This window comes from Panicum virgatum, chromosome 6N (genome assembly GCF_016808335.1).
Source record: "Panicum virgatum strain AP13 chromosome 6N, P.virgatum_v5, whole genome shotgun sequence".
Lineage (NCBI taxonomy): Eukaryota > Viridiplantae > Streptophyta > Magnoliopsida > Poales > Poaceae > Panicum > Panicum virgatum.
In genome coordinates this window covers 51,788,898-51,815,163 of record NC_053150.1, presented here as the reverse complement: position 1 = coordinate 51,815,163, position 26,266 = coordinate 51,788,898, and the positions used below count along the sequence as shown (strand labels likewise).

The window sequence follows — 26,266 nt, the reverse complement described above, 5'->3', positions numbered from 1 at the left end:
CTGACTCGTGCCTGCTCCTGATGCCCTTACCTTCACTAGCTCTGCAGTCAACTGATCAAGCATCTGCCATAATGCATTGAATTTTCTCTGTTGATTTTGGGTGCACAATCTCTTAAACAGGTTCTTAAGATCCTTGTTCTTGAAGTGTTCATAGAAGTTTGCACCCATATGCCTAATGCACCACCTGTTTTGGACATCAGGCCATAATGGAGGCATTGTCGCAGTTCCATATTGCAATTTCAGTATTGATTGCAGGATACCTGCATGCCTATCACTAATAAGGCACACATCTGGACGTGCAGCAACAACATGATTCTTCACTCGTTCAAGGAACCAATACCAACTGTCTATGTTCTCATTCTCAACAAATGCAAATGCGAGCAGAACAATTTGGTTGTTGCAATCTACATCGATTGCAGTGAGTATCTGACCTTTATACCTTCCAGTCAAAAATGTGCCATCAATGCAGATCACCGGAAGACAAAACTGAAATGCTCTAACAGAAGCACCTATGCAAAAGAAGGCTCGTTGCATAATTCTTTGTCCCCTAGTCACGGCTGGTAAAAGGTATGTGTCATAAAAGTTTCCAGGATTTCTAGCAGCAACCTGGGATAACATACGAGGTAGGTTATCATATGATGCCTCGTATGTGCCGAACCGCATCTCGAACACCCTTTGTTTAGCCCGCTATGCCTTCAAATAACTGATGGTGTACTGGTAAGTCTGCTCAATGTGTCGAACAATCATTTTTGGCTCATAATTTAGGTTGTCCATAATAAACCCATACATTTGATTTGCAACAAAGTCGCATGATATATTGCGATGCGAGGGAAGAACTTCTGACAGCAAACAAGTGTGCTCTGTGACAATGGAACATTTCCAGTTTGACTTCCATTTTCCCTTGAATGCATGTACTCGCCATGGACATCCAGCATTCACACACTTCACCTCATATTCTTTAATGCCAGACTTTACGACTCTGAATTCTCGTTTCAATGAGATTGCCCATAGTCTCACAGCATCTTTTACGGCTTCAATGTTTGGATATGTTGCACCTTGCACTACCTCATTCCCTCTGTACTCCTACTCCTGATTTCGTACATCTTCTGCGACATGACTGCCAAAACCATGCTCTTTCCACTATTTTGGCAATGAGTACTGCTCGTCATCAGATGAGTCCTCATATTCTTCCATCTGTATTGCGGTTTGGTCTTCTGCCTCCATCTCGTCCAGAATGCTATGTATCCTCTCTCCCTCATCAGCAAGGCCCTGTGGTCCCATGTTTTGGTTCTCTGTCTCTTCTGACTCATCTTGCTCAACATAATTGGTCTCTCTTCGAATACTCGGAGTTCCTTGATCTGCACAATGTTGGATTTCATTTTGTGTCTTCTCCCAGATTTGAACAAGAATGGCCAGAGGCCACCCACGCTCTAGAGCTGCTTGCATGTACTTCTGCCAGTCATCAGTGCTGTGTATCATCATTAATTCCCATAATTCACTTTCTACCTCCCAATTAACAAGAGACTGGACAGTGATCACATGTGTCAACGGATCAACATGGAACCACGCTGCAGCCACTTACATATGGAACCAAAACTCCTTTCCAGAGGTTTATCTATGCCGCTAGATGTGCGCTTAAAGGCAGAAAGATCTACTCCATTTGGCCCATACATAACATTGTATTCACCATAAAATACTTGAAACTGCATCTTGCTCGACATATCTGTATATCACATAATACTTATCGAGTTATACTCTTTACTTCACTACCTTATTCAATAATCCGTAAAAACTAAGTATGAAATTCAATTACAACGTATAAGTATTCATAACTACGTGATGACACTCAAATTCTATACTGCATAAATGGTTCTACTAATTTTCTAAACTAATTTACTACTACGTAACTACAAACTAAAGTATCATTGAACTCCTACTTAAATGGTTCTACTATAGCACTAATTAAATCAAATTACTCATATTAAAATACGTAGTACTTAAATATAACAATATTTAAACTAAATGTACTAACCTGCAGATCACAAGTGCTGAATCCGGCAGGGCTTCGCCGCTTTCCTTCTCCTCACTCATCTCTTTTTTTCTGGATTTTTGGTGGAATTTTCGGGCTCAAATGAGGAGGGAAGGGGAGGGCTTGAGCTTATATAGGGGGGTACCCCCGGTCGCCCGCGGGGGGGGGGGGGGGGCGACAGGCCCCCCTGTCGCCCGCGGGGGGGGGGGGGGCGACAGGCCCCCTGCCGCGCCCGTGGGCTGGGCGACAGGCGCCCAGCCCCTGTCGCCCCCCAACGGGCGACAGGTTTTTTTTATTTCCAGGGACCTTATTGCGAATTTGAAAAAAAATTCACTTAAGGCCTGTCGCCCTATGGGGGGGCGACCGGGGGTATTTTTGAAATATTTCAAAACGGACATATATTTTTGAAATTTTAATTTTTAAAAAATATAAAATGAAAAAGTTCCTGTTCCTTGTCCCCTTCTTCGCGGGCCTCAGGCCCAGGCGGTGACCGTTGGTTTGTTGGTCGGGCACCGTGGGCCCGGTTTGGCCACATCTTCTAGCCCGCGCGGAACCTGATTGGTCTTATCCGAATGTGTCTCAGTGTGTGGGTGGGGTGGTGGTGGGCAGCCGGACTGAGGTAACCAATTGCATCATCACACCATCGTTAGTTTGTTAGGTTAATCTCAATAGAAATATTATAGAAATGTCATGAGCATTAAATTTTTGATATAACAGAAAAAAAAGAGAAGGAGAAGTGTAATGAGATATAAGGGAATGTCATCAACATGACACTTCTCCAACATGGTTACCTAGTTCACATAATTATGCGATGATACTTCTACTGATACTGGCATTAGGTGAGTGGCCACAATTGCATCTGCGTGGGGAGGTTTGCTCTGTTGTTTTGATCCATGATCCATCCATCATCTATTCCCTCTTTGCCACGCTCCCGTCTCGGTTTCTGCTTTCCAGGTCTTCCTCGTCAATTTTTGGTGGTGGACTGGCCTGGTGGCAACAGCACCGGCCACGTCAGACCGATGATGTGACCAACTCCTATAGTTGAGTTGCCTGCGACATCAACGGCCAGCCCTTTCTGGGCTCCAAGGGAATCGATATCCCAGCCCGTGTCTCGCTAAGAGGCCAGGCCCAGAATTAAGTGGGCCACGGCCTCTCTCTTTCCACGACGACGGCTGGGCTGCCTAAGTTTGGGCCCACCAAATCACATGGCTCAAACAAGTCATACAGCCAGGGAAGCACCAGCACACAAATCTCACCAACACAGTTATGCAACCATGTTTGGGTCCTGCTGGAGGTAACGCGCGTTACTGGGATCCGACTCATCGCAGAAACGCCGCGCGCATCCTGTTTTTTTCGTCGTGGGCTTTCCTTCCGTCAATTTCGCCCCACGTGACCCCGAGCCGACCCGTCACGTCACAGAAGGGTGAGCTGGGCTGCAGGGGAGCTAGGCCGCGAGGGGGAGCTGGGCTGATACTTCTTGGGCCGCCGCTCCCTCCATAACTAAAATAAATTGTTCCACTGAAAAAAAAATTCCAACAAATTGTTCTGCCGGAACAAAATGTTTCGTTGGATGAAAAAAAAATTCAATCAAAACAAAAAATAAAATTTTTTCGGTTGAATCTAATCTTACGCTTGAAAACAAAAAATGTTCCACTTGAACAAATGTTCCGTTGGAAAAAAATAAAAAATGTTTTGTTGAAACTTAAAGAAAAAAAACCACAAATTGGGCTGCGGACCGTTAGTGGGCCGCCTCCGCGAGCCATCAGTGGGCCGCAACAGGGCACCAAAAAGCGTTCGTGGGCCGCGGGGCTTGTGCGACGCGCGGGCTCCCACCCGCGCGCGCGACCCCGAACGCGCAACCCCGAACATCGGCGACCATGTTTTGCTCAAAAAAAAGAAAAAGTTAGGCAACCATGTATCAGAACTCAGATATACTGTAAGACCAACACTGCGACAACAATTACTAGTTCACCAGCATGGCGGATGCAACAGTGTGCATCCGCGTAGCAATATAGCATGAGGAGTTTCACCGAAGCAACTTCAACAGAAATAAAAATCCCTTCACCCAAACAACCAGGCCTCCGTCTAAAAGATGTGAATCCTAAGGCACGCTGTGGAACAAGAGTTGTCTAGAGTTGCTGTGCTGGATCATGTTTCCTTCGGCGCGCCCTTCTTTGCAGCTTCAGCGGCGGCCTTCTCTGCCTCGATCTCAGCAACATATTCATCAATCTCTGCCTCTTCAAGTTCGCGAAGGCCATCCTCGTGTGTCATCACTGCAACCTCAATGTTCTTGCCACCACTCTCAACAACCTAGAGATTATGAAGCATCAATCAGTGCCACCAAAGACATCTCACCAGAAAAAAATGTGCTGAAAAAGGAGATACGTAGCCACCTCTCCCTGGCAATAAGAATTAGCTAATTTCTTTTGTCGAAACATCAACTACCATATTGGATGTGCATATTGTGATGAAATAATGCCAACCTAAGAACTTGAAGTTTGGCTATCAACAGTCGTTCCACGCAATAAAACTGGCTGACTTGAAGTTGGACACACAAAAAGAATGCCAATATGAAAGACATTGCCATTTGTGAAGTTGTGCTACTTGGTACATGCAAATTTCACTTGATGTGGCCTAGGCATATACATATCCATGCCTTAATAATGCTAAAAATCTAAAAGCAGCAGTGAAGTTGACAAAGCCCTGTTTTCAACCATTGCAGAGGACTACAGCAGACAACTAGAAAGGCAAACTCTCCGCGTCAATGACACGATTTCCACAATACAAAGCAGAAATCAAGAAAGAAAATGAACTTACATAAGAATGCCTTAAGGAACAATGGTTATACTACAAGATAAATCAGAGTTCACCAACCAGACAAAGGGTGTAGAATAAAAAACAATATGCCATAGCATGTTCATGTGCTCTGTGGTCTACAGAACTAAAAGGCACTATGTGCAATAGCTATGTTCATGTATTGTGTCCTCAACAGAAAAAACAACGCATTACGTATAATCTCTGAGGGGGTGTTTGGATGACAATATGCCAAAGCATGTTCATGTACACTGTGGTCTACAGAACTAAAAGGCACTATGTGCAATAGCTATGTTCATGTATTGTGTCCTCAACAGAAAAAAACAACGCACTAAGTATACTCTCTGAGGGGGTGTTTGGATGAAGGCATTTCATTGAAAAATCTCAGTAAGTAGTTCAGATTAATTAGATCTGAAACTTCCCAGCGAAATAATTCCAATCCAAACAGGTTCCACCCACACTGAACAAATCCAAGCCCACATTAGAAGTCTACAATTTTTTCACCATATTATGTTTGCCTAATTTTTGTGTTCTTGTTTAATGAGCCCTCACTTAGAATTCATTGCGGATCGGCCACTAGTTCTTTTTTTTTTTGAAATAAAAGCAGGAGCACTACTCTGTCATATAAGAAGAAGAAACATTCGTACACAAAACTAATTGTCAGCCTTGCTGTTTCAGCGCACCTAGTTCTAATTGATCCGCTACTAGTTCTAAGATGAAGCAAATGCAATGCAACAAAACTAATTCCACCCAACTTTGTCTATTGTCAGCCTTGCTGTTTCAGCGCACCTGATCACAGAAGATTTCCAGAACTCAATCCAATTTTCAGTGAAACTGGGATATATATAGGAGTAGATGATAACACTATCTGTAAACAATCAACCATGATATATATGAAACACACTCAGCACCTACGAAGTCTGGATTGCAACATTCCACTGGTACATTGGATTCGGCAATGTTGGATTATATCTATGTCCACCACCACATGGCACATCATTCGGACCAGTTAATTCACAAATTATTGCTAAACATTAAGTAAATTGATTGATCTTTGTCCTCATATGCTAGTTAGTCCAATTGACTATCTATCTTTCTCTGAATAATAATCAGTGCTCGTGGTCTATAAATCTAACTGGGGAGGGGAGCGAGAGGCAGGGGATAATTCAGTGGCAAGTACACACCTCAAGGAGTGCTCTGATGGCGAGCTTGATGGTCTCCTTGCCTGACGTCTCCTTGTAGTTCTTCTCGAGGAACTCGCGCATGGAGTTGGAGTTGCGGCCGGTGGCGTTGGCCTTCCAGGCGGAGAAGGTCCCCGACGGGTCGGTCTGGTACAGGGCGGGCTTGTTGGTGTAGGGGTCGAACCCGACGATGAGGGTGGAGAGGCCGAAGGGGCGGACCCCTCCGCTCTGCGTGTACTTCTGCTGCAGGCCGGCGATGAAGCGCGTGATGTACTCGACGGTGACGGGGTCCTCGACGGTGAGGCGGTGGCTCTGGCACTCGATGCGGGCGCGGTTGATGAGGACGCGCGCGTCGGCCTTGAGCCCCGCGCAGGCCAGCGCGATGTGGGTGTCCAGGCTCGCGATCTTGCGCACGGACCTGCGGGGATTTGGGGCCGGGGGGGATTAGTGGTGAGGCGGCGGCGGCGGCGGGGATGGATAGATCTGGTGAGCGAGCAAGGGAGGGGAAGAGAGAGAGAGGCAGGCGGGTACCGACCTGGAGTCCTGCAGCTTGGGGGTGGACTTCTTCTCGACGCCGAGGACGACGGTGTCGACGCCGCGGACGCCGACGGCGGCGTTGCCCTTGCGGACGGCCTCGAGGGCGTACTCGACCTGGAAGAGGTGGCCGTCGGGGGAGAAGACGGTGATCGCGCGGTCGTAGCGGGCCATCCTGGGCGCCTGATTCAGTCGCGGCCGGCGAGAGCGAGCGTCCGGCGAGGGGCTTTTGGGAGGGAGTTTGGTCTGCGCGGCGCGGCTCCCCTCTGCGAAGTCTTAAGTCTAGTTGAGGGAGAGGGGGCCCTTGGCTTTTCTTTTCTTGGGAGAGAAGAAGAAACAAGGCAAGCTGCTCGTGTCGTTTGGGTAAATTTTGATTTGATGGCAAAATTTATAGAGCTGGATTTAAACTTTGTTTATTTTGACGGGTTTAACCTTTTCTTTTTTGCATGCAGTGCACAGTATACAGAAAAGAAATCCGAGTTATACTCGTATAATAATACTGATGAAGTTAATGTAAACGCACCTCGTCCACTAGAAGACTTTGATTGGTAATTTTTCTAGAAAACTAAAACTAGCAAGCTTTTTCTCACGATAAACTTGCTGATCTTCCTTGGTAGGCTTGCAAACTCATACTAGTACAGCAACAATATAATTGCCGGCGATCACAGTTTTTCTCCGTAGATAAGAATAGATACGTGCAAGCGCGGTTGCCCCCTTTCTCAATCGAAAATATGAAAATAAAAATTCTCCCTCAATGTTTTTGGACCGTTGGATCAAAGTTCAACGACTCTCCTTCATTAGTATCATTATATGAGTATAACTCGAAACTCACCGAAATTCTAACCCGAATCCAAACCTCACCGGAATCTCCTTAGAGTCGAAAAAGAAAGGAAGAATTTGAAGGAAAAAAAATCGAGTGAGCAGATAATCAAATCCCTCAGGTGAGCGGCCCACACACAACACACACAAAAAAAAATTGATTCATTCAACACGGGACACGGGCCATTTGTAGTGAGAACCACGGGCCAGCCGCCAGCCTGCTGGGTGACAACCCATCCCATCTCGCCCTGTACATGGGCTGGTTTCAACCCACCAAACCCGTCAAACCGGCCCGTAACAATTCGTTTCTGGATGCCTCCGGCGGGTTAGGTTTAGCACGGGTTCTACCGCATAACCCGGTGACATATATTGTTGTGGGCCCGTTTAAAAGAAAAGGAAGCGAAAAGTTATTCAACTCGTCTTCTTCCTCGCACCGCATCCAGTTTTCTCGCCGCTCGTCCGTCAATGGAGCGTTGCTCTCTAGATCCATTGCGGGGAGTAGTAGATGTTGCCGCCGGCCACCAAAAATCGATTCCTCATGCCACTCTGCTGCTGTTTACTCTATTTTTCCATTCAATTAATCATCATCTCACACAGGACACCCGCCTCCTGTGGTCTGCTATTCTAGAAGGAGCGAGGACGCCACCACCAGATGCCATTACACTACACCAATCGGCAATCGCCGCCGACAAGCAGCACAAGCTCGCTATGCACTAGCTTCGCGACCACAGGTTCTTCCGAACCCATTCCTGTCGACTGCGGGGATCACGACTGCATCTCATCGCCAGGCCGCGGATGTTCGAGCACAAGCAGCTCTCCATCGACTTCTCTCCGAGCAAGACAGCATCTTGGAAGAAGCTTTACTCCCTTCCTTCCCCGGTGGTGGTGACCACTACAACAGTTTTCTCGCAAGCCGCAACTTCACGCCGTGATCGGCCATGCGCTGCGGAACTGCGGCAATGAATCCGTCGAAACCCATCTAACCCACGGGTCTCAAACCGTTCAACTTAACTCCATTGCGGGCTAGGCGGGTTGGTTCAAACAACCCGCTGAACCCGGACCATGAACAGGGCGACCATCCATGCTAAACATGCCGGCCCAAGAAACGAGTCTCGGCGGCCTGTTACTCGCGCGGCAAGGCAAGGGCAAGTGGGCAACGACCCCCCGCGCCGTCCGCCGGGCTAGCGCAGCCTCCCTAGCCTCAGCTGCGAGCTGCGGCATGCAGATCGCTTGGCCGCGCGCGCCACGCCTACGACCGCGTCCGCCGGGACGGGCAGTCAGCATAGAATTTTACATGTATCCAATAAAGTAATGCTATTTGTTCATTTCATTCACACGTTTTGCTGTCCGAACCCTAGATTTGAAGTTGTTTCCGGCCGGGAAGAGGCTAGAGGGTTCTCGATCCAGCGTTCAATTAGAAAAGAAACCGACCTGGTCAAAGCCGGCCGCCATCCCAGCATGCATGCATGCATCCAGGGATCTATCACTAGCTAACCTATCGTGTGTTGAATGGGGCTGAGAAATTTTTCATGAAAACTTTTCGTCACTTTGACCACTAATTAGAGTTATTAAATAAAGTCTAATTACAAAAAAACCTCCATAACTATGGCACTGTAGCATATACTGTAGCTAATGAGACATTTGACCGCATAATTAGAGAATAATTAGAGAAATATAGTATTACTGTTGCAAATCATGGATTAATTAGGCTCATTAGATTCGTCGCGCTAAACTGCACTCATCTATAAAAAGATTTTACAAATAATCTTCATTTAGTGCCCCATGCATTGAAGATTCACGGGTTGAAAAATTTCTGACCTACCAACCAAACACGGCGGATGAGAGGAAGGCTACTAGCTGGTGAGAACCCAACAATGCGGTTGCAGCCAGGTAGCCCTTTCCTGCCAACGGCCGGCTCAGTCAGTCCCTGCATGAATGGAAAGAAACGGGAGGGAGACCATACCCTACTTGGCTGCTACGGAAACTTGGTCGAGGGTTAACTGCCGTCCAGCACGGATATTTACCTCTTTTTTCTTGTGTATAAACGTGCACCATGTTAATTAAATAAATATGCCAAGTTTAGTTTTTTCTGCGATTCCTTGGCGGCGGCGGCGCCTGATTATTGGTCGGATCGGGCTGTCGTCGTCCACCTCCCGTCCGATTCCTAATTCTTCTCGACGGACTAGACCGAGCACGTTTAGTTTTCACCATGGTACTGGTACTGTATATATATACGGCACCACAGTTCCTGGTCGACCTTGCCTATAGGGTTGACCAGAGCTCGCTCGCGGTTCTCTACCGGTAGTCCGTTACATACTGAGGAGAGATCTTGCAGCAGGTCGTCGTTGTTACCTCCGGCCGGCAATGTCGCTGTCGCCGGAGAAGCGGCGGAGCGCCACCACCAACGACGACAACGAGGACAAGGGCGCCGCCGCCGCCTTGCCCGAGGACCAGGTGTTCGAGCTGCTCACCCGCGTGCCGCTCGACGACCTCGCCGCGTGCCGCGTCGTGTCCACGCGCTGGCGGCGCATCACCTACGAGCCGGCGTTCGCGCCGCTGCACTGCCGCCGCGCCGCCGCCGTCTCGGGCTGCTTCGTCCAGAGCATGGCGCGCCACCGCTACCGCGCCGACTTCGTCTCCATGCACGCCGCGCCGGGGGTCTCGCTGGACTTCCTGCCGTCCGCGCACGTCCGCCTCGAGGCCGTGGCGGCGCGCGGCGGCCTCGCCTGCTGCGTCGAGGCCGACACGCGGCGCCGCCCCTGCTACTACGTGTGCAAGCCGGCCACGCGGCAGTGGCGGGCGCTGCCCAACCCGCGGGTGCGCTTCGACACGGTCGCCACGGCCATGGTGGCGAGGCCCTCGTCGGGCGCCGGCGCGGCCGCCGAGTTCAAGATCGCCCGCTTCTCCGTCGTCCCCAAGGTGTGGGACCGCCTCCGCTGCGAGGTGTTCGACTCGCGGCGGTTCGCGTGGCGCCGCGCCGCGGACGTGCCGCTGCGCCCGGAGTCGCTCGCCCCCTCAGCACCCGCCGTGAGCGCCCACGGCGCCATGCACTGGCTCCGGCATGCCGACAGGCAGACCGAGGTGCAGGACGTGTTCGCGTTCGACCTGAGGAGCGAGGCGTGGCGGCTCGTCCCGCTGCCGCGGGAGGTGGACGAGAGGGGCGACCGGTGGGCGCGCAAGCAGATATCGGCCGTGGACGGGAGGCTGTGCCTGATGGTGACCTCGGAGGTGGGCGGCGCGGACGAGGAGGTGCTGGAGGTGTGGGAGATGGCCGGGTACGCGGAGGGGAGGTGGGAGAAGAAGATGGCGGTGAGCTTGAATGGCCTCCACGCGCAGGAAGGGCGCGCCGTGATCCTCCAACACCTCTACTCCTCGGACGTCGCCTTCCTCGACACTTTCTGCAGAGTCATGTGGTATGATTTCTCGAGAGGGAAGAAGATGGCCGAGGTGAAGGTGAAGCACGTCTGCATACAAGAGGTGTTCAAGTACGAATCTGACCTGATCCCCTGCGAGTTGGGCAAAGCACGCTGCCATGCTCCTCCTGATCATTTTCTAGATATATAGGTGTTGTGTTCGATCAGGTGCTCTTGTTAACTAGTTTACCATTATTCGAGGATTATATTGATCCTATGTAGTAGTATTCATCGTATGCGGTGGGCATATACTGGTACTGATGAGAGTTAAATGTGCTGGTAATTGGTGCCAATGCAAGCTTTGCCAGTTGGCGTCGGTCGGCTTGTCTGCTTTTAGCTCATTCCGGTTTATTTCAGCTTATTCTTTTTCACAAAACATTTTTGAACTAGTCGAACCGGTTTTTCAATTAGCCAAAATCAAACTTCAATCCTGCCAACCTACTAGAGGCGTTACGCCGTCCAGACCAGGGGGCGTGTTAGCAGCAGATAGCGGGGGTAGGAAGAGATCAAGCAATTGGGATCGGGAGAGATGAATTCAGGGCAAGAGCAGAGGATTATGCGAAGAAGTCCTGGAGGTTCGTGAGGCACCTTGCGACCAGAGCTCCGGCGGGAAGTACGGCGAGGATGCGGTGGACGGAGGAGAGCAGCTCCGCCGGCGAGTGGACAACGCCATTTTTGCTCACGACCTAACTAACCCTAAGCGGCCGCCGGTGTGAGTTCGCCTCCGACTCCGACCAGCGATTTTTTTTTAGGGCACTCCGACCAGGCAGTGGAACAGTGCGCTGCAGGCTGCCTATTGGGTTTCGAAGATTGTGGTCCGAGCCGGGATGTCAGTATGGGCCGAATGAAACTTGACAGGGGTTCAGGGAAGGAGGTCGATTGTTTTGCTTGAAGTAAAGTAATCCTATCTGCATACAAAATCGAATTCCATGGCCCGTAGAAGCTTCCTCTGCTCATACTGACAGGAGAATGACTAGGAGTAATCTACCACACCTGTTCTGTCAAATTCTGGTTGCTTTGGCTTCAGTGTGATATCAATTCATCGATTTAATAGATTATCACAGCCGGCCACTGATCTTCCTTTTGATCAGCGCTACCAACGACTTTGCCTAATTGCCTTCCTATATTCCCCCTTTCGTCCTTTTCAAAAAAAAAAGAAAGGGTCATCTGTTTCCTTTTTCATTCAGATAAGTGCTCACTCCTTTATATTAATCAGAAAGAACATGGGAGTGATCTCAAACTTTTTTTTTCCTCTGGATGAGATGAGATCTCTCACTAACATGCTTATCATTCAACTTGCAATTGCTACATCAGAGGAGAAAGCAAAGTGACACCTCTGCAAAAGCAAATGGTATAAAATCTACTTGCGATATTTTTTCTGTGCACCTTGCTGAACAAACTAGAGAGAAAGGGACCTGATGACAACAGAGTATCAGATCTCATATTCTTCTCATTCCAGGGTGCAGCTGGATCAACATGCAACATCGATCATGCCCCCAAATAAAAACAGTTGATGGACAAAAAGAATACTACTAATGCAAAGAGCAATGTTTCTGAAGGGCAATGGACCAATGCAATGCATTTATGGAAACTGCAATTGCCAACTTGTAACTCATAATTCCTTCTCTAGCACCTATCCACAAACAAAAAGGCTACACAATATTCTCTACCCCATTGCTCATCACTACTCTCTAATCCACTTTCGGTCTGAAAAAAAAAAGGCTTGGATCAAGAACTGCAACCTTGCCAAATCATAGCAAGCCGAACAGAGGTTGCTCCAATACAACAATTGTGATCACCACAGCAATTGCCAGGGCAAATTGGATCACAATGGACGCCGACCATGAAGCCACTGCCAGAGCGCCGGCGTCACTTTTTTTCAAGGAAGCAAGCCAAACTGAATCTTCAAGCTGCTCATGGCTTGGTCTCCGTGATGAGTGATTGGATTTATCGCTGCAAAAATGTCAAAAACAAACGATTGCTCACATAAGTTCAAGTTTGCACAGTATATTTTGTTGGTTGTCAAAAGATTAGTACCATGAACATATGAAGTTAATTTAAGCAATACTCTCTCTGTCCTGAAATGCAAGGCATTTTGATTTGTTCTAAGTCAAACTGTTCCAAGATTGACCAAATTTATAGAAATAAGTAATAACATTTTGAATGTCAAATGGGAATAATTAGATCCATTATGAAATATATTTTCTTAATTTACCTATTTGATGTGTTAGATGTTAGTATTCTTCTCTGTAAATTTGGTCAAACTTAGACTGCTTTGACTTAGGACAAAGCAAAATGACTTACATTTCAGGACTGAAGGGAGTAGATGTTAGACCCTGTTTCAGAGTGATGTGTTTCTTTGCAGTTGCAAAGTTCCAACAAGGTAATTGCAACTTCCTTGTCAGACCCAACACACAAAGATGGCAAGGTGCTGTGTGGGGACAGGAGAAAGGCAAAAGATGGAAAGAGAAGAAGAGTACAGATCAAAGCTTCTTTGCTTTGCTCCAAGCCTAACTCTTTCCCCCGAATTCCACATTCCGAATCAAGATCTCACCTTTCTCAAGTAATCTATCTCAAACAAGGGTATGTAGTAATGCTGAAATCTGAAGCTCAGGATTGCAGCTTAAAGTAAGTAAACACTGAAGGAGGCGGCACTGCTGGATGATTGAAAATCCGGGCAAGAAGAGGTGAGCACCTGGACGGAGTGGATTTGGGGCAGAAGGTGATGGTGTAGTCGGTGTGGTTGCAGGTGAAGGTGGAGGTGGCGTCGTCGTAGGCGTAGCTGTAGGACTTGGGGCACGCCGACTTGAAGAGCTGCGAGTACTGGGAGGGGTGGCAGGTGTTGGGGTTGCCGTAGGCGCCGTGGCAGCAGTACTCGGGGCTCCCGAACGCCTCGCAAGCGCTGCGGCACGCGCGGCCGTCGTCGGCGCGGAGCTCGTCGGGGCAGCGCTCGTTGAGGTCGACGAGGCAGCCGGTGTCGGGGCAGTCCGGCGCGGCGGCCTGGACGAGCATGGGCAGGTTGTATCCGTCGACGAGGCTGACGTCGTAGAAGTCCTTGCCGCCGGCGCCGTTGAGGGTGAACTCGGCGAGCGTGGCGGGCGGGGACGCCCCCGCGCCGCGGCACTCGACCTCGCCGGAGCCGCAGTCGCCCGTGGCGCAGGAGCCCTTGCCGGAGGCGTCGAAGTCGCAGCCGGAGCGGCCCCAGAAGCGGCCCGACCACCCCTGCGGCGCGGGCAGCGAGCGCGACTGCCCCGGCGCGAGCGCGAAGCCCGTGGTCTCAAGCGGCGGCGTCCCCGAGCCCGCCAGCAGGCCCGGCCACACCGTGTCGGGGCACCGGTTGGTGAAGCTGAAGGTGGTGCCGCACACCGACCCTGCGCGAGAGGAGAGGAGAGCGCCGCGATTCAAATCCAAATCCCGAAAGCTCGCAGCTTTGCCCCCCAAATCCAAAGCAACCCAAGGCGAACAGCCCCTGCAGCATTAACGGCGACGAATCAGTCGTACCTTGGAAGAAGGAGAGGATGAGGACGGCGATCGAGGCCGGCGAGCCGAGCAGGCGCGCCCGCGAACAGGCCATTGAAGCCGCGCTCTTTGGAGAGGGAGGCCGAGGCGTGCTGGTGGTTGGGGAGCTCGATTGCCGGACTGGACCAGCGATTGGTGCTGCCTAGAGGGAGGAGGAGCCGGGGCGGGTGCGGCCGGGTAATAAGGAGGCCGCGGCGGGGGCGGCGGCGGCGGTTGAGGAGTGGAGGAGGAGGGGGAGGTGGGCGCGAGCGGCACGGCCCATAACCCCACCTCGCGCTCGCTGCGGGTGGTGGGGCTGCGGGGAGGCGTGCCGTGCGTGGGCGAGGCTGCGCGGCGCGGCCGTGTAGGAAAGGAAACCAGCCTCCCCCGCTGGCGCTCGCCGGCTTTATAACCGCCGGGCCGGTCGATCGGCGGCGAGATGAAGGCTGGCCGTGGGCCGCCAACCAGACCAGTCAGCTGACTGGTGGGTGGATTCTCATTCGTCGCTCGCATCGCATGGGGGCGGGCACCAGCAATTTGCAACGGTCCTCTCTAAGAGCAAGTTTAGGGCGTGTTTGATATGGGCCAAAAGGGGAGGCCGAGCCCATGGCGTGCAGAGCGGGTGTTTGATTTACTTGGCCCGGATTGGGAGCCTGGCCTGCGGCGTGCAAAATCCCTTCTCTCTCCTGGCTCTGGCCATACGCTCTAGGTTTTCGTTTCTCCTCGGCCATGCTCTTGCGGCGCTCGCGCTGGCGATTCGCGGCGGCTGCGCGCGGCTCTGGCGGGCTCGCGCGGGAAGAGGGAAACTTCCGCGCGCTCCCTTCCCCGCCGAAATCCATGGCCTATATGAACCCCCTTCTCCCTCTCTCTGCTCTTCTCCTCCTCTCCACACTCCACTCCCGTTGAGGTACTGTCGTCGAGGTGAGCTCCGTTGCCGGCGCGTCAGTTGCGTTCCGCGGGGTTCGTCTCCGTTCTCCCGGTGTGGATCTGCGTCCAGGCGGCGCGGCTCCCTCTGTTGGCGGGCTCCGGCGAGGCGGGCTTCTTCCTTCTTCTTCTTCTCCGGCGAGGCGGTGTTTCTGTTCGTGGATCTTGCGTCTCTTGTGCTTCGTCGTCCAGATCTGCTCCTTCCTCCCCACCACCTTCCGATTTGAGCAGCATCTGCACCCCTCCGACTCACCCGAGGTGAAATCGGTTTTTCCCCCAACCTTCTCGGTCTACTTTTAATGTTTGCCTCGGATCTCAATATTTTTTTTGATGTTTACTATACTCATGGTCAATCCTGCCTATTGTCGTCCATGGTTACTTGTTCTTATTGTTGGTACTTCGTTGATTTGTTTCATAGTGTTACTATTCTTGTCGATGTTCATGTTTTGTTGGTACTGGGAGATGAATGGTCGATGATGAATAGCTTATGTGGCACAGGGAGGCATTTTTTATGCGGGCCGTGCCTTTTTGTGAATGCTTCCACTACCATGCAGAGGCCAGCCAGGGTCTACCTAAATTACTTATACATTTGTGAATGAATGTAGATGGATGCAAATGCACAACATGCTTTGATGGCTAGGCAAGCAGCTGGGATGGTTGTTGTGATGGTGACCTTTGTAGTAAATAGGCTTAGAAGGATTAGTGGAGAAGAGGTAATCCCTTATGGCCCTAGGACTCATGCTGAGAGGCATAGGCAGAGCACACTGCAATTGATGTACAATTACAACGATGTTGAATGCGTTGCAATGCTGCGCATGAGAAGAGTCCCTTTTTTTTCTTTATGTAACCTGCTCAGAAATAGAGGCCTTGTACCTGAGACAGTAGGGTGTCCTGTGGAAGAGCAGGTGGCAATGTTTTTGCATGTGGTTGGTCACAACCAGAGATTTAGGGTAGTGCACCAATCTTTTAGGAGGTCCATTGAGACGGTGAGTAGAGTCTTTCACCAAGTGTTGTATGCAATTGGTGAGTTAAGGGCTGACATGATGAAGCCTCCTTCCACTGCCACACATCCAAAGATTTTGGGGAGCCACAGATGGTTTCCTTTTTTGAAGGTAATTGTTCATTAGATGCACATCTCATTAGGTTGGCGACACTTGGTACACTTGTTGCTTAAATGCACTTCGCCAATTTTTTGTAGAATTGCATTGGTGCCATTGATGGCACACATGTGTTGGCAAGGGTGCCTAGACACATGCAACAAGCTTTCAGGGGTAGACACAAGCATCCAACACAGAATGTGATGGCTGCAGTGAGCTTTGACCTAAAGTTTATATATGTTCTTGCTGGCTGGGAGGGCTCAGCCCATGATGCACTAATCCTGGCTGATGCCATTGAGAGAAATGATGGCTTCACTGTCCCTGCAGGTAACTGCATTAGCTAGAGATTTACTTATGCCCACTGCAACCTAGTACACATGTTGACACTGCTTCTACACACATTGTAGGTCATTTTTACCTGGTAGATGGTGGATATGCATGCAGACCTGGCTTCTTGCCTCCATTTAGGGGGGTCAGATACCACTTGAGTGAGTTTGGGAACAGAAACCACCCCACCACTGCATTTGCTTGTTTTCCATATCAATAAGGTGGCTTTGCTTCTTCTTGTCTCTTGGAATGAAACTGAGCCTAGTGGTAGCTGTAACCAAGCTGAGTTCATACTCCTGCCAGGCTTTGTTGCATTCCAAAAGCATTTGATGTCTTGTGACTTTTTTTCTGAATCTCATGCCACCTGATTATTTTTTGCACCCATGATGATTTATAGATTATGCCAGCAGCTGAGGCCTTGTTTCTCCCTCTGATTTGTGTGCTTCTCCTGTTTAATGCCTATGATGATACCAATGCCATGGTGAGGAAAGGTTTACATTTATGGTCTTTAACTTGTGAGGTACTGGGCATATGATGAAACTATTTTTCATGACTGTCATCGAACCGTGAATAACATCCATGCCCAAGTAACTTGTCAGGATCTGGGCTTATGAATACTTGGGGCGTGTTTGATTGCTGGGCTGGATGTTGGTCACGCTCTCATGGCCTTCATGACTGTACAGATTGCCTACCTTTCCCTTATGCTCCAAGTTAATAGACTAAATGAAAAGGCAAATTGAATCTGAGGCCAATGATGTTGGTCAACTCTAACTCCAACTCAATGTTGTTATTTTGAAATGGCCGATGATGTTGGGTAATTACCTGAGGCCATTATTTCAGACCTGATCATATGAACTTTGCTATTTTCATGTGTTGCTGTTGAAATATGTTGAGTTGTGAATCCATGGGCCATGCTGGATTGGCTGGAATCAAACACCATCTCGTTTTGGTAGTTGATGGTAGTTGGGGTTGGGCCAGACTGCTGGCTGTGAATCAAACACAGAAAAGTAATAACCTGGCCCAAATGCTACATGCAATTCAAACAAGTGCACTTGTGCACCGCAGGCCAGGCCGTGGCTGGCCTGGGCTGGCTCGCTGGCCAGGCCTTGCACAGCCCTGATATCAAACACGCCCTTAATAATCGACTGAGAGCCGGTTGGATCCAACGTGGCGGAGAGAGAAAACTCAAACGGACATCTGCCAAACCGTTCGCTTGCCGCCGGTTGGGATCAAACGGGCCGTTTTCCAGAACCAAAAATTTTCGGATGTCAAATCGAGGGTTTGATTAGACATCGGAAGTGTTTTTCGGACACTAATTAAAAAACTAATTTCAGAACTCACCTGGAAACCGCGAGACGAATCTTTTGAGGTCTTTGACCGCATCATTAGCACTTGTGGGTTACTGTAGCACTTATGGCTAATCATGCACTGATTAGGCTCAAAAGATTCGTCTCGTCGTGTATATCAAAACTGTACAATTAATTTGTTGTTTAACTACATTTAGTATTCCATGCATGTGTCCAAAAATAATGCATAAATTTCGAAGTGAAAATTTTTGGTAACTAAACACCAACGTATCAATTCTCGGTGGGGTCCGCCACCATCCGCGGCCCTCCCAGCCGGCAGCGGGCGAGGACTATTGCCCTTGCTCTAAAGGACAAATACAAATTTGGAACGTTTTGCCATCGTTTGGCCCATTTTTATTTAGATTAAATTGCAGATTCGTTCTGGATCAAATTTTTCTACGGGTTAAAACTTGATATTTGTTTTCAAAAAGAAAAAAAAAACTTGAGACTTGTTCACCAGTGGCTGGCTGATGCGATGATTGGTGTTTGGAGTAGTTTGCTTGGTGAGCAGCTTGGTCACAACATTATTGCTTGATGATTTCCTCTGCCTGGTTTTGGTCTTGTCATTTTGCTTGTGTGTGCGATCCTGGAAAGACCGGGACCCATGTATATCATCAGTTTGACACGATTCGTGTGTGTGTGAGTGAATATCCCCAAGCTGAGAACTGACGGTACGAGTTGTCCACCTAGTAGATTGGAGTTTCCTACTTGAGATACTGGATACTTCATTGGAAAAAAAATCCAATGAAGTGCGCCGTGACTGAATGTCGGAGTAGGCGCGGTGGATTGCTCCACTATGAGCCGTCCGATCGGCGATCCGAGGGCCAGGCGCGCGCCAGCAGGAAATGGTGGGGATCCACGTGCGAACGCCCTGGTCGGGTCGCCGACGATTCTTCGCACGTAAGCAAACTAACAAAGCGAGCGGCCGGTCATGGCCACGGCGTCTCCATGATCGACCGACGAAAAGCTTCCTGACCGTCGCTCCCTGCCCCTGATCCTTTGCCCTGCACCGCTCCTCCCTCTCTGCCTGGAAAGAGAAGAAGCCGCGTGGAAAAGATAGGGAAGAAAAGCATCGCGCCGCAGCACAAGCTCCTGCGCAAAGTGGGCTTGCGACGCGTCGTTCCCCACCATCCCGGGTTTGCCGCGCCCGTCGACGGCTACTGCCGGACCTGGAATATCCTGCCGGCCGGCGAGCGCACCGGCGCAAGGTGAAGAAAAAAAACGTCGCCAGCGTCGCGTGTGTCAGCGCCACGTCCGCACTATCGGGCGGCCGGCCCGGCCAGCCCTGACGCTGCATGCGCTTTTCTTGTTGGGTGAGCAGTGACCGGTCGTCATCAGGATCTGCAGCTGCGCCCTCGTGGCTGCTCGCAACTTTTGCAGGTCGTCCTGCTACTACCAATGGCGGGAGATACTAGCCCCTTGTTCCATCCAGCCAGCCGAGAGCCGACTAGTCGGGACGGGCTCCCTGCAACCTGCATCAAGCTCAAGGATCTGTTATCTTGGATGCCAGTCAGAGCCTTTTCAATTTTCAGTAAGCATGCGACGCTGCATTTTTGGATCGAATCTCATTAGCATCTTGCGGAGCATGCCTACCTGCTTTTTGGATTCAGGCACAGATTCTGGTCATCTGGACGCGATGCAAGTTGCAGCGCGGGTAAGATTCATCTGCAGCGCAAGATGATCGAGCCCCTTTTTTGTTCGCGACATCTGAGTAAAATCCGCTCGAGAGCAGTCAGACCTTTGGTGATCATCATGAACCTGAAAGGCTGAAATGGGCGATGGCCATCTGACTGAACCCGACGGTGTACATGTCGATAAGATGTATACACCACATCGGGCAACTTCAGCACAAGACGACACATCTCGATTCATCGGGAAAAACCACAAGTGTCTACTGCTGAGAATTGACTGAACCCGACGGTGTACATGACGATAAGATGTTGATTGCATGTCTCCATCGGATCCCATTAGGACACACACAAGCAACAACGATCGGGGTCAAAAGCACGAGACAGCGACAGGTTTCTATGTGTTTTTTTTCCTTCTCGCCGGGATCCTACTGTGCGTGTAAACTAAAGATGGGCGTCTGCAAGTCGGCCGGCCCGGCCACGACGCTGTTCGGCCTTTCCCTGTTGGGTCGTCGTCGCTGATCACTGGTCATGCTGCATCGCCGTGGCTGCACATCACCTTGCAGCTCAGCTTGATGGAAAGCTACCGCTGCCTACCAAATTACCCATCGAGAATCTGCAAATTTTTAACCTGCCAAACAAGAATCTGTCATTTTGGACGATGTCAGACAGAGGTTTTTGAGTAGAGCATTCGATGTCAGTCACCTGCCATTCGATTCAGGTTCGGATTCTGGCGCTGCAAATTGCGACGCCGATAAGATTCTTCAGCTGGGCCTTAGGCCTGTTTAGTTCCCAAAATTTTTTATATAGTACTCATCACATCAAATCTTCGGACACATACATGAAGTATTAAATACAATTAAAAAATAAATAATTATACAGTTCAACTGGAAATGACGAGATGAATCTTTTAAATCTAATTAGTCTATAATTAAATATTAACTATCAAATAACAACGAAAGTACTACAATATTCAAACCCAAAAATTTCATGAACTAAACCCAGCCTAAGAAAGATCAGCTGCAAGTGGACGACCGACGGAACACAGATGATCGCGGACTTTTTATAATTTATTGGCGTGATCTGAGTAAGATTTGCTCGGGACTAAACCATTCGTGATCCCAACCATCACCAAAGAAAAAAAAACGGATGACCACATCACCTGGACAGACACCTATCAATTCGCAGAAGCAGTTGTCTACTGTGTGCGCACGACGATAAGATGTTGATCGCATCATGTATGAATCGGATCCAAATAGTACGTCAGCAGAAACGATCCCGTCAAATTAATTGAGATTTATTGGACATGATTTAGTATGACTAAGAGTTACTTTCTGCAAAGCAAATGAGGTTAGAACAACACGTGGACTCCACATCAAGGGCAGGACCCGAAAATAACCCTTGTCCACACTACAAATTTTATCCAAATAGTTTGGAATTTTTTGGAGATAATCAGTACAATTGACAGTTACTCTGTGCAAAACAGTGTAGCAACCTCTCGGAGATATTAATATTCTAAACCAAAGCAAACAGTTTCTCTTGTAAAACCAAACCAAGTTGGATTGATTGCTAGAGAAACCATTTCCCACTAAATTAAAGTAGAACCAATATAAATTCCAAACCACTACAACCAGTTTTAACCCAAACTGTTAGCAGTTTGACATCCCAGAAGGAAACCTGAAAGCTTCTCCCTTTCTGAACCGAGAGATGGTTAGTTACTTCCAGAAGTAGCAAAAGTGCAAACATCCAAATAAAAGGCATCAAGCCTACTTTCTCCAATGTTTTATTCATAACATGGTCGGTTATACCTTAGACTTGCAAACTGAACTTCGTGGAAACGGGAGCTAAATTGTTCTGGATTCCGAACTTCATCATATGGATGCATAATAACAAACAGGGGCGCTGCTGCCAATAAATGTTAAAATTAACAAATGAAGATCCAACTTCTTTTTTGCTAACATAGTTCGTGACTCGTGAGAAAAAAAAAGATCAGCATATTTAATGGTAGAACTTCCTGAATTAGCACAGTATATCCGGATTTCAGACAGTCAGAAAAGAAACAACACTATTGGAGTCAAATAAATTCTTCTCAGTAAATGAAGACCTAATATACATCAAGTCAGAGTACAACATGCTAATCTCCCCCAGGAAGGGGCTGTACTTCTTTCTTTTCATCACCAAAAGAGATACAGGAAAAACTCAAGTGCAAACATCAAATTAAGCCTACAAAACTTCTCATATCCTCTAACAAAAGTTTACAGACTGACTCCAGTATCAAGGGCTAATGATCTCCCGGTCCCCTAAAAGGGGCTAGCTATATATGCTCTGTTCATCACCAAATGAGATACAAGTTGAGATTGAGCATAAATAGCCTACAAAACAAAACTTTTCTGATATCCTCAGAACAAAAATCTGTACGGATCGCCTCTGGTATCAAGAACCTAGGTCCCAGCCAAACATGAAGAACACATAGATTACTTCAGAATTGTTAGCCGAACACATAGAGAAGGTTGATCGAACTATGGATAAACTTACCTGAATCTATATATATACAGTAGTCAGCTGATGTGAACAGGAGCAGGCCATTCCGTTGTCCTGGTAACATTGCCTCTCTGCAACAGAAACTGTTTGATCAATAGTACCCTTTGGCTACTCTGGACTGGTAGAGCTCCATCCTAATCTTGGCCTCGGGCAGCAAGCTCTCGATCAAGGGATCCTGCGACATGTACCCTTGCTTCAAGCCCCAATCGAGCACCGTCAGGATCTCGGCCTGCGCGAGGTCGTCGCTGTCTGGGACGTTGTGCGCGAGGAAGCAGACGAGGATGAGCGCCGCCGTCTGGACCCCCTGCTCGCCGAAGTAGACGTGCTGGACCAGGTGCTTGGCGCCGCCGTGGGCGATGATGGACGTGCAGTGGTCGACGTGCAGGTAGTTGTCCGTGGACGCGAACTTGGTCAGCGCCGACGCGGCCTCCAGGGTCACCTCCGACTCCCGCTCGTCGAGGAGCCTGACGAGCGGCCCGATGACCCTCTTCTCCGTCGCGCGGAACGTCCTCGACAGGCATCCCAGGCACGTGATGCAGGGGACGAGGAGGTCGTCGGAGTCGGCCTTGTCCACGACGCGGAGGAGCTGGTCCACCACGGCGCGGGCCGACGGGGACGTCGGCTTGAACGCCGACCGCCGGAGCTCGGGGTGCTGCTCGGCGACGCGGCAGATCTCCACGAGCGCCATCGCTGAGTTGTACTGCACGTCGCCCGTGGCTTTCTCGAGGAGGATCGAGAAGCAGAGCAGCGCCCTCGACTCGGTGATGTTCTTGCAGATGGCGGGGTTGCCCGTGGCGAGCGTGCCCAGCGCCCGGGCGGCGTGGGACTTGAGGTAGGCCTTGATCTCCGGGACCTCGTACTCCCTCCCCCGCGTGCTCGTCGCCGACATGGACGCGTTGTGCATCCTCGTCCCGGCGATGCCGGCGGGTCTGCTTGCGGCGCTGCTGGGGCCGGGAACTGCCGCGCTCGAACCAGCGCCTGTCGCGCCCCCGCCCACGGTGGGTTTCGCCGCGCTGGTGGTGGCTTGCACCCCGACGTCGGGCGGCTCCTGCGAGCTGTCGTTGGTCTTCTTGTCCAAGACCACGGAGTGGATGGACATCTTGGAGGCGACGGCGTACTTGGAGTGCTCCTGCACCGTCTCGAACGCGAGGTGGGAGACGAGGAGGCGGATGACGTTGTGCTGCAGGAAGGCGTCCTGGCACTTGGAGTGGTTGGCGGCGAGCTCGGAGACGGCCCAAGCCACCATGCCCTGCACCTTCATGGGCGCGTCCTTGAGGATCTTGACGAAGGAGGTGCACACGCCGGCGAGGATCATGAGGTCGACGCACTCGGGGTCGCGGCCGAGGAGCCCGATGGCGAGCGCGGCGCTCTCTTGCGCGTCGGCGCGCCCCTCCTTGATGAGGCGCAGCAGCGGCGGGACGCCGTCCTCCTCGATGATGAGCTTGCCGTAGCGGTCGTTGTCGCGCGCGAGGGAGACGACGCTGGCGGCGGCGTCGGCGCGGGCCTCGAGGCCGCCGTACTGCAGCACGGCGATCTGCTCCCAGATGAGGAAGAGGATGGGCTCGTTCTGCGCGATGGGGGGCAGGCCGATGTGGTCGTCCTCGTCGTCGTCGTCGTCGTCGTTGGCGGCGTAGCTGGAGACGCGGAGGATCCAGGTGAGGTCCCCGAGCGAGTTGTCGAGCAGGTGGGCGGCCTTCTTGAAGGAGCCCGCGGGGATGATGGTGAAGACGCGGTGGAGGATGCCGCGGCCGCAGCAGCGCTCGAGGAGCGCGGCGGCCTTGTCGAGCGCCCTGTCCGTGTCCCCGAGGATGCGGCGCGAGGGGCGCTCGTAGAGCTCGGCGCGCGCCGCCTGCCGGAGCAGCGTGGAGAGGCGCTCGATCCGGGACCTGAGGTCCTGGCACTCGGACCGGCACGCCTGCGCCTCGTCCGCCCACTTGATCAGCTGCTCCGCGAGCTGGATCGGCCGCGCCAGGCTCGCCCTCAGGTCGTCCATCCCCCGCGGGACGTACAGCTCCGGTCGATCGGCCGCCGGGATCGATCAATGTTCGATGTAATGCCGCCGCGCGCGATGCGACGACGAGCCCTCTGATCCGGGTCGCGGCCGGCCGGCCGGCCGGCTGCCGTCCGGCGGCTGGGGACGAAGGTGGGACGCGAGCGAGCGCGGTGATGCCGGAGGCGAGGAGCTAAATTTGGAAGGGGAGAGGAAGGGTGGAGGCGAGCCGGGTGGCCTGCCCTAGATGCCGCGATCGTACCACCCCATTGCGATCGTGGTGGGAATGTGGGATGGAGGGAAAAAAGGCGAGGCGCGCGCAGTTCTCCGTTGCTCCGTTCGAGTTCTCCGATGCGGTTTGGATCGAAGGCCGTTGGATCAATGATCGACGCCCAGGATGGAGCGCCACGAGACCCTGGGGCCTGGGATTCTGCGTGGAACACGTATCTCACTCGCCCGTGCCAAAACAGCGGCATGTCACTGTAGCACGCGCAGGGGTGCAGGTGCAACTTTGTTACCGTAACACGGGACATGGATCCTGGTTGACCAAAAGACCCCTTTTTACTCGCACGAGAAAGCGCCCAATGTTGTTTCTGTGTGTTCAGCCGTCTGACCAAGCTGTGTCTCGTCCCGTGGCACTCGAAAGTTTAGCCTCATCGAGCTGCAATTTGGCACTCCAAACTGCCCCGCATAGGAGTATATATTGATAGAGTAGGGAGTTTGTATAGAGTAGAAAAAATGAGTCAGAAGCAAGGAAAAATAACAACTTGATGTCCTCGTCACTCCTCAGGAAGGGCTGCGGAGCAGAGCCGCCGGTGCCGGCTGCCAATTGGCATGGTTTGACCTTGGCGAGAGGAGAAAAGGCGTGGCATGGAATATTCCCTCTCCTGTGGGCTCGCCCCGCGATGGCATCGATGACGCCGAGGCACGACTTTTCTTCTTTGGTTCTTCCTCTTCCGATAATAATCCTATAGAAGAAAGAAGACTGCTCTGCTCGCCGGAATTTGTGATGTGAAACCGCAGGGCATATTGGAATCAACGAGAGAAAAAGAGCTCAGATTGAACGACAAAGGCAGGCAGGGCTACTTCAAACCTGCAGTCATCTTACATAGTAGATCAATTTGCTCGCAATCGCTTCTCAAGATTACATGCATCTCACAAAGTGCAAGAACAAGGACGGAAACGAGATGGAGGAGTCACATGGGTGGCCACCGGTACTAAAAATCCAACCAAGGTGAGCCGCCACGGCCGCATGGCGGCAGGAGGAGGAGGTGTTTCTACACTGCTGACACCTACTATTCACAACAAACTAGCAATCCGAACACTGCCGCTACCAGCACTGGTCCGTCTCCCAGGTGCGGCGCGGCCGGCCGTAGCCCGAGACGCCGCCCCAGCGCGGGCGCCGGGCGACGCCGCCGCGGTCGTGGTCGTAGCGCGCGCGGCTGTCCGGGTCGGAGAGCGTGGCGTAGGCGTCGTGGAGGCGGACGAACTCCGCGGCGGCGCCCGGCGCGGCGCCCGCCACGTCCGGGTGCCGCTCCCGCGCCAGGCGCCGGTACGCCGCCTTGATCTCCCGCACCGTGGCGCCGGCGCGCAGGCCCAGCACCTCGTACAGCGTGGGCGCCGCCGGCGCGGCGGCCGCGGCCGCGGCGGCGCACCGGATCCTGATGGGCGCGGGGGCGGACCGGAACCGGAACGGCGGCGTCCCGGCGGCGGCGGCCGGCACACGCGGAGGCGCGGAGATCATCGGACAGACGAAGGGGATCGAATCGGGCAGGCGCGCAGATCTGGGAGGGAATGGCACAAGGCAAGCCAAGTTGGGTGAGGAGTTGAAGTCCGTGGTCGTCTTTATAGCGGGTGGATTGGGGGCGTGGGGCGGCGCTGGCGCCCTCCGTCTGTTTCTAGAAGCGGACGGGACGAGGCAGAGAGGGAGAGAGGAGGTGGGTACGCGTCAGCGTCGACCTTGTGCTTGGGGGACACGCCCACGCGCGGCGCCCGCCGGATTCTGGCTGGGCGGCCCCCTGATCGACGGGAGGCGCCGCTCGCTTGCTGGCTGGTTGCTGCGGTGGTGGATTCAGATTCCGCCTGCCGGTGCCGGGTTCCGGATGGACGTTGGGCGCTCTCCGTT

General features: G+C 51.5%; 5 protein-coding genes across 5 annotated transcripts; 1 reads left to right on the top strand and 4 right to left on the bottom strand.

Annotated features, from left to right (window-relative positions):
• Window positions 1-3,932: 3,932 nt before the first annotated feature.
• On the bottom strand, window positions 3,933-6,867 carry LOC120678527 (proteasome subunit alpha type-7-A-like). Its single transcript, XM_039959759.1, has 3 exons — window positions 6,560-6,867; window positions 6,028-6,442; window positions 3,933-4,339 (listed from the first exon to the last, which is right to left on the bottom strand). Exons 1-3 carry the CDS (start codon window positions 6,730-6,732, stop codon window positions 4,178-4,180), a joined length of 750 nt encoding a protein of 249 aa, XP_039815693.1. The 5' UTR covers window positions 6,733-6,867; the 3' UTR covers window positions 3,933-4,177.
• Window positions 6,868-9,730: 2,863 nt separating this feature from the next.
• On the top strand, window positions 9,731-11,042 carry LOC120678307 (F-box protein At5g49610-like). The gene has a single exon (XM_039959433.1). It carries the CDS (start codon window positions 9,742-9,744, stop codon window positions 10,939-10,941), a length of 1,200 nt encoding a protein of 399 aa, XP_039815367.1. The 5' UTR covers window positions 9,731-9,741; the 3' UTR covers window positions 10,942-11,042.
• Window positions 11,043-12,062: 1,020 nt separating this feature from the next.
• Window positions 12,063-14,793, bottom strand: LOC120678526 (thaumatin-like protein 1). The gene is made up of 3 exons (XM_039959758.1): window positions 14,292-14,793; window positions 13,486-14,161; window positions 12,063-12,743 (listed from the first exon to the last, which is right to left on the bottom strand). The coding sequence occupies exons 1-3, from the start codon at window positions 14,362-14,364 to the stop codon at window positions 12,542-12,544; spliced, it is 951 nt and encodes a 316-aa protein (XP_039815692.1). The 5' UTR covers window positions 14,365-14,793; the 3' UTR covers window positions 12,063-12,541.
• Window positions 14,794-21,684: 6,891 nt separating this feature from the next.
• LOC120678653 lies at window positions 21,685-24,492 on the bottom strand. Its single transcript, XM_039959914.1, has 2 exons — window positions 22,146-24,492; window positions 21,685-22,051 (listed from the first exon to the last, which is right to left on the bottom strand). The coding sequence occupies exon 1, from the start codon at window positions 24,142-24,144 to the stop codon at window positions 22,243-22,245; it is 1,902 nt and encodes a 633-aa protein (XP_039815848.1). The 5' UTR covers window positions 24,145-24,492; the 3' UTR covers window positions 21,685-22,051; window positions 22,146-22,242.
• A 708-nt stretch (window positions 24,493-25,200) lies between these two features.
• LOC120678656 (chaperone protein dnaJ 11, chloroplastic-like) lies at window positions 25,201-26,033 on the bottom strand. The gene has a single exon (XM_039959917.1). The coding sequence runs from the start codon at window positions 25,883-25,885 to the stop codon at window positions 25,472-25,474; it is 414 nt and encodes a 137-aa protein (XP_039815851.1). The 5' UTR covers window positions 25,886-26,033; the 3' UTR covers window positions 25,201-25,471.
• Between the last annotated feature and the right edge of the window lie 233 nt (window positions 26,034-26,266).

Coding starts and splice junctions, on each gene's coding strand:
- LOC120678527 (XM_039959759.1), bottom strand. CDS start 6,732: ATGGCCCGCTACGACCGCGCGATCACCGTCTTCTCCCCCGACGGCCAC. Junction 6,443..6,559: donor CCCAAGCTGCAGGACTCCAG/GTCGGTACCCGC, acceptor AAATCCCCGCAG/GTCCGTGCGCAAGATCGCGA. Junction 4,340..6,027: donor CCATCAGAGCACTCCTTGAG/GTGTGTACTTGC, acceptor CATAATCTCTAG/GTTGTTGAGAGTGGTGGCAA.
- LOC120678307 (XM_039959433.1), top strand. CDS start 9,742: ATGTCGCTGTCGCCGGAGAAGCGGCGGAGCGCCACCACCAACGACGAC.
- LOC120678526 (XM_039959758.1), bottom strand. CDS start 14,364: ATGGCCTGTTCGCGGGCGCGCCTGCTCGGCTCGCCGGCCTCGATCGCC. Junction 14,162..14,291: donor CATCCTCTCCTTCTTCCAAG/GTACGACTGATT, acceptor CCTCTCGCGCAG/GGTCGGTGTGCGGCACCACC. Junction 12,744..13,485: donor CCCAAATCCACTCCGTCCAG/GTGCTCACCTCT, acceptor ACATTTTTGCAG/CGATAAATCCAATCACTCAT.
- LOC120678653 (XM_039959914.1), bottom strand. CDS start 24,144: ATGGACGACCTGAGGGCGAGCCTGGCGCGGCCGATCCAGCTCGCGGAG.
- LOC120678656 (XM_039959917.1), bottom strand. CDS start 25,885: ATGATCTCCGCGCCTCCGCGTGTGCCGGCCGCCGCCGCCGGGACGCCG.